The sequence below is a fragment of the Rhodamnia argentea genome, chromosome 11 (genome assembly GCF_020921035.1).
Source record: "Rhodamnia argentea isolate NSW1041297 chromosome 11, ASM2092103v1, whole genome shotgun sequence".
Classification (NCBI taxonomy): domain Eukaryota; kingdom Viridiplantae; phylum Streptophyta; class Magnoliopsida; order Myrtales; family Myrtaceae; genus Rhodamnia; species Rhodamnia argentea.
In genome coordinates, this window is record NC_063160.1 from 22,841,063 (window position 1) to 22,848,179 (window position 7,117).

Genomic DNA, 7,117 nt, shown 5'->3' on the forward strand with positions numbered 1-7,117 from the left:
GTATTATTCGATATCAAATACCATCCCATTCCAGGTCCGGACCGAGTTTGGGAACGTCACGAGACAACATTGTGGGTTAAGGAGGGGTTGGGGTACCTAGTACCCCACCGCTTTGCAGCCTGGCATGTGAGTCAAGGCGACTTTCTCTACAGCCTGATCCCGGGATTCCAAGGGCCGCCAACTACGACCCCTAGATTCCATGCCCGGAACTTGATGGATGTTGATATGCTTGATGGGGAAGCAGTGGACCCAACTTAGACTCGGATTACGATTTGATGACACCGCCTAGTTACGGCTCCCGAGTAGTGTAGGTGGTGCCCTTTTTTAGAAACGTTTGGATGTGGGTGCCGAGGGTAACGTAGCCCATCTTTTGAAGTAGATATGACTTTAACCTTGCCCCGACCTACCTATCTTTTTGTTAGTCTTAGAGAGCCGCCTCGAAGTAGGGGGTTGTTTATGTATAACTCTGTAGGGTTAAAGATTATCTGCTAATGTAATGAAATCTTTTGCTGTTGAACCGTTGTTGTGTATCCCGCTTTATTATCCATGCTTATTGTGTTGTCTAGGAGTAAATTATTTTTGCATGCATAATTAAAGAGTAAAACAAATGGATCAATAATATATCTTAGACGTTATCCTTTGTGACTTGAGGCGTTTAGGTAGGGTTGTTGCGGGTCAGGGGATCAAGGCATGACAATTAAGGTCGGGCTCCGGTCCATAGAGGATGGGCTTGAGATCCTAGTGCACGTGTGTCAAGTACATCAAGGTCAAGCTTGGGTCCATCGCACTCAGGCCTTGGTCCATGGCAGTTGCACTTGAGTTGACATAGGTCGGGCTCAAGACCCCGCAGCTCGTGCCCAAGTCCAAGTTAATCGGGGCCAATTCCCGAGCCCTAGTGCCCGTGCCTGAGTCCTCGACGCCCAAGCTCAAGACCACAGAGCCCATGCTTGGATCCCCGCAGCTAAGTTTGGGCCACTGAGGCCATGGCTTGGGATTTCGGTGCCCGTGCCTAGGTCGGCCCCGGGATCTTGACACCCATGCTCGGGTCACCAACGCATTGGCCCGTGTCCCCACTCCAAGGGGTCAAGTCCTCGATGCCCGGGACATGGGTTTGCGGTGGTCAATTTGTGACCTTGGGGCCCACATCCAGTTCCATCGAGGCCAAGCCATCAAGTCGAGTCCCGGTTCTTGGCACCCACGCTTGAGTCCATTTAGGCTTGGCTTGGGACTCGGTGTCAATACTTGAGTCTTTGACTGTTCATACGCTAGTCACTAACTCTTGAATCATTTATGTCTAATTAAGAAAATCATATCAAATTTTCGTTACTACACGACAAAAAATATATATCTCCCCCACACATCCATCCTGAAATTTGGGACGAAATCAGTACAAGCATTCAGTAGTAGAGCAAAAATCTATCGAGTGTAGACACGAGGAACAAGTCGAATACTGCATTGACACGCAAAGGAACATTCCACCATCGCTCAGGCACTTGACTCTTGCGTTGCTGGATAAAAGATTCTGAAACTCATCACGTTGCAGTACAGAAGCCACGCCGCCCGCGGTACACCCGGAAAGAACAACCCAGAGTACCAAAAGATTAATCAATAGGAAAACGAAGAGCAAAACCATAAGGTTTCAGAAGATGCGCAAGAAAGAAGGAAAGATGCATCGAGACGCTCGCGGTTGGCGGTGAGGGCGATCTCTTTAGGCTCCATTTCATCCTCCATTGTCGGAATATGATTAGTCGGCTGGCGATAATGATTGGCGATGGTTGGAGGAGACTACGATCACGCGGTGGCCTAGGAAGCAATAATTGAGTGAGTCCCTCATCACTCTATTGTTGGAAGATAGCATGATTTGTAAAATTATATTAATTTTTTTATTATCCAATTCGACTTATCCGACTCATGTCATGGACAGATTTATCCGGTTTGGAGGATGTCGCCAAATACCGGATGTGATATATATATTATCTTATTCGGACTCAAACTCAATCTATCAAACATAATCGAAATGCCTATGGGAAAGTATGACCGAGTTGAAATACCTTTCACCAAATGTTGAGATTTGGTTTTTTGTGAATCTGGTTTGGCAGCATTCAGAGATTCAGATAGGAATTGGATTGTGCAACAAGGTCAAGAACTACTAAATCTAAAATAAAAGAAAATAAACAGTTTGGTTGGCGATCGTGGATTCCTTCTACTATACACGCTGACTTTCATAGTCTTACGACAAAGCACAATCGCTCATAGTCAGTTAATAAAATTATAGATGACTACAAATGCATTTCCATAACTTTAGGCCTCATGATTGTACATCGACCTTATTCGTAGGCAGTAACAACTCCTCAAGTGCTACGTGACTTAACCATCGGTGTCTTCATCTTCAGTCAACATCTTCACTTTATTTTCTTTCTTCATATCTCGCGTCAATACTCACCCAACTTTATCAACTGATTATCGTCGACCAATCTCCATCAAATGTCGATAGCTGTACACCACATTCGTCAATAATTGTCGTTAGCATCACAAGTATTTCCATTATCGGTAGCTCATTGATAATTAAATCGCATTCGACACCGAGTTTTATATTAATCTAGATTGGTCATTTGTTGATTACAAAAACTTAAGTCATTTCATGATGTTAGTACACCGTTACGAAGAACTTATAATCAAAGTAATAATTAAAAGATTAACCAAGCTTTTACGAGTGATTTGCGGGGACAAGATTTTAATACGGGATAAATAAAATAAATTCAAGCTTTGCATATGAGAAAGGAAATTGGAATATCATTGGGAAAACGTCGAAAGTAAGATGGTTCAAGAAATGGGACATATTAAGTAGTAATTAATTTTTTTGGATAAGTTAAATATTGCTTAAATTTAAAATTGACCCACCAAAAACAATACACATGTCGCGGCGCTTGCAATATAACTAGAGGAGGCAATCCAGGGCCGTAAGCCTAATGAATGAAGTCATCACCCCCATCGCTCGTGGGGCACCTTCGTCCATCTTCTTCAGAAACCGCTACTCCACCAATGCCAACGTTGTTAGCTTGTTCAGCAAGTACGTGGACAGAACCAATGTCTGGTCTTGGAATTCGGTCATCGGTGAGTTGGCTCGCGGTGGCGACTCGGTTGAGGCTCTTCAAGCCTTCGCGTCAATGCGAAAGGCCTCGCTCAAACCCAACCGCTCCACGTTCCCTTGCGCCATCAAGTCCTGCTCTGCCTTGCTCGACCTCTTCTCCGGAAAACAGGCCCATCAGCAGGCTTTGAAGTTTGGGTACGAGCCTGACCTTTTTGTTTCGTCGGCTCTGATTGATATGTACTGTAAATGTGGCGATTTAGGGGATGCAAGAAAGGTGTTTGATGTAATTCCTCAGAAAAATGTTGTCTCTTGGACGTCGATGATTGCCGGGTATGTTCAAAATGACGAGGGGCGCGAAGCGTTGTCTCTTTTCAAAAAGTTTTTGGTCGAGGAGAGTGAGTGTGCCCGAGATGCGGAGGTTTTTGTCGATTCAGTGGCCATGACTTCTGTGCTGTCAGCTTGTTCTCATGCTTCCAATGAGGTAACTACCAAAGGGGTTCATGGGTTTGTTGTCAAAAGAGGTTTTTATGGGGTTGTGGGCGTCGGGAACGCTTTGATGGATGCGTATGCAAAGTGTGGCAAGTTGGCTGCATCGAGGAAAGTGTTTGATGAAATGACTGAAAGAGATGACTTTTCCTGGAATTCAATGATTGCGGTGTATGCACAGAATGGAGATGCGGCAGAGGCTTTGCAACTTTTCGCCAATATGATAAAGGATGGCGACAGTGATTACAATGCCGTGACACTTTCTGCTGCCTTGTTAGCCTGTGCATGTTCTGGGGCTCTACGTGCAGGAAAGTGCATACATGATCAGGTACTTGGAATTTGTCTATCTAGATTTAAATACAACTTTGCAAATATTTTTTTATCCCCAGATTAGCCTTGAGGAAATATGTTTCCTGAGACAAATGAGTTATTGTCAATCTGAAGTTCGATTTTGTTGAAACCTTGTGCCTTACATAGGTTATGAAGATGGACTTGGAGGACAATGTGATTGTGGGCACCTCTATCATTGACATGTACTACAAATGTGGGAGAGTTGAGATGGCATGGAGGGCATTTGATCGCATGAGGGACAAAAATGTGCGGACATGGACCGCAATGATTGCTGGTTATGGAATGCATGGCCGTGCCAGAGAAGCTTTAGAAGTTTTCTATGAGATGATTAGAACTGGAGTTAGACCTAATTATGTGACTTTTGTATCAGTTTTAGCTGCTTGCAGCCATGCTGGTCTAGTTGATGAAGCTTGGCGTTGGTTTAGTTCCATGTTTCATGAGTACAACATTGAACCTGGGATTGAGCATTATGGCTGCATTGTTGATCTTCTTGGGCGCGCTGGATATGTCAGTAAAGCCTATGAGCTAATCAACGGAATGAAGGTGAAACCAGATTTTGTTGTTTGGGGTTCTTTGCTTGGTGCCTGTAGAACTCACAACAATGTCGAGCTTGCGGAACTTGCAGCGAGGAAGTTATTTGAATTAGACCCAGATAACTGTGGTTACTATGTATTGCTTTGCAACATTTATGCTGATGCTGAAAGATGGGAAGATGTGGAGAGGATGAGAACAATAATGAATGGCCGCGGGCTAGTCAAAACACCTGGGTATAGTTTGGTTGAACTAAAAGGTAGGGTACACATGTTTTCAGTTGGGGACAAGGGGCACCCTCAGCATGAGAGGATATATGAGTACTTGGAGAAAATATATGTGAAATTGAAACAAGCTGGTTATTTACCCAATATCACATCAGTTGTCCATGATGTCGAGCATGAAGAGAAGGAAATCACCCTTCAAGTTCACAGTGAAAAATTGGCTGTTGCCTTTGGGATCATGAATTCAGCTCCTGGTACAGTCATTCATATCATTAAGAATCTCAGAGTTTGTACTGACTGTCACACAGTAATCAAATTGATCTCCAAGATATTTAATAGAGAAATTGTGGTAAGAGATGCAAAAAGATTTCACCATTTTAGAAATGGGCTGTGTTCATGTGGAGACTACTGGTGATGGGTGGGAAATTGAGAGGCAAATGAAGAATGGGAAACACAAGATTCTGAGGAACTCATTTTTCGATGAGGATGATGAAAGAACATCAGAGAAACTCGAGTCTAGGGGAACAATCACGGGTCATGCACAGTATATAGTATGCAGAATCTAGAAAAGGAGAGAGTTCTCGATGCTTGGTGGGGAAAGTTACTGCAAGGGCTGCTTTGAATGCCACACTTTTTCCAGAATCAAAATGCCATGATCTGTTTTTGTTTTGTCTTTGGTATGTGAGTTATAATCCAAGATGGTTATTGCTTCTGAAGTGGAAACTGTCTTTATCTAAGAGAAGTGATTTCCACATGCACAGCAATATGAGTTTACACAAGCAGTTCAACGAAATCATAGTAACATCCTTCATTCATTGTCAAATTCACACACCCAACAGGCTGTACTTTCCTAGACAGGTGAATAACCAGGATATGTTCTCCAAAAAATTGCTTATGAAGTCAGAAATCTGGAACAATCAGCAACTCTTCCCAGCTATGGAGAGATTTCTGGAAACTGTGAATTCACAAGAGATTTCTTGGGCCTGTCAGTTTCTGTGGCTATTGCTCATGAGCTCTGGTGTGTGTTATCCTCTGGAGCTAAAAATTCATCAGCCTTCTTAAAGCAATGCGCTGATTCCAAGTACCAACACTTCATCTGCAAGTATATATTTGGGACAGACTAAGCCTCGAGGCGCCTCTAATTGGCATCGGACAGCTTGAGACGTAAGCTCTTCTGCGGACTCACTCACTCTGTCAACGGTTCTCAAGGAAATGCGTACTGAGTATTTGCTTTTGCAAGTATATACTGACTTGGTTGTTTTCAGAGGGGGCTAAATTTTTTTTTTAATTTCCTCAGAAACACTCTGGAAAGCTCTCAGATGGAGCATTCCATTCTAAGATTCCATTCTAGAATTTGGACAGCGTCCCTCCGTCCCAGCTGCGTGAAGAATTTCGACGTAGGATGAGTAATTGCGATCTTTGATTAAATCAAGTAATTAAGTGAAATATTAACTTTTTTTTTGTGGTTGTTAATGTTGGTTGGTGTATGTGACATTCCGGCATTGAAAAGACAGTACTGATGCGTTTCCCCAGAAATGAGCACGTGAAAATTATCAACTTACATGCAAACTGGATAAATCTAAAGGAAAATTTCAAAAAAGGTTCTCAAGTGCCCTCATTTTCTCAAATAAAAGCTTGAAGTGAACTTTATTTCAAATAAGGGCCTCAAGTGTCTTAATTGTGTCAAAGGAGGATCAGAAGTGCATATTGTTTCAACTAAGGATATAAAGTGACTATATTAGTCTAGAAAAAAGGACCTGAGTCATTTTAGCTAGGGATATTTTGATCATTTACTATTTTATTTTATTTTATACTTTTTCTGTTTTTTAAGAAATTTTGAAAAACAACAATTTAAAAAAAAAAAAAAAAGAAAGGATGAGCACAGGCAGAAGGTCGTGTTTTTTTTTTTTTAAATTTTCTGTTTTTGTTTTAATTTAATTAAATTTATATTTTTATGAAAATACCCTCTACCCTCCCGAAAATTTGGCCTACCAGAAGGCCAAATCCTTATTTGAAACAATTATAATAACTTCAGGCCTTTTTTTGAAACAATCAAGGCAATTCACGCCTTTATTGGAACAAAGTTTATTTCGAGTCTTTATTTGAAAAAATGAGGGTACTTAAAGCCTTTTTTTTTTTTTTTTAATTTTCCCTACGTGGCATTCTTGAAGACTGAGTCAACGGGAGTGTGCCACGTGGTGGGCGTTGACTTTCAAAACAGCGGAGACTCTACGTGTCAGCGGCCGGAGAGTGTCAAAATCGCAATTCTCGGAAAGGGAGGATCGCGTACGCGATTGGAGTGGAGGGATACTGTCCACTTAGAAAGCAATAACAGAAAACTGAATCGAACATTTGCACAACATCAAATCAAATAAAAAATATAAAAAAACCCCTCAATTCTAAGTCAGCCATTTCTTTCTCTGGCGCTCTGAGC

The 7,117-nt window shown here is 42.1% G+C and overlaps 1 protein-coding gene across 1 annotated transcript; it reads left to right on the forward strand.

The window, feature by feature from the left end:
- The first annotated feature begins 2,947 nt into the window (after positions 1-2,947).
- On the forward strand, positions 2,948-5,968 carry LOC115726467 (pentatricopeptide repeat-containing protein At3g26782, mitochondrial). Its single transcript, XM_030656344.1, has 2 exons — positions 2,948-3,905; positions 4,055-5,968. Exons 1-2 carry the CDS (start codon positions 2,970-2,972, stop codon positions 5,096-5,098), a joined length of 1,980 nt encoding a protein of 659 aa, XP_030512204.1. The 5' UTR covers positions 2,948-2,969; the 3' UTR covers positions 5,099-5,968.
- The last annotated feature ends 1,149 nt before the right edge of the window (positions 5,969-7,117 follow it).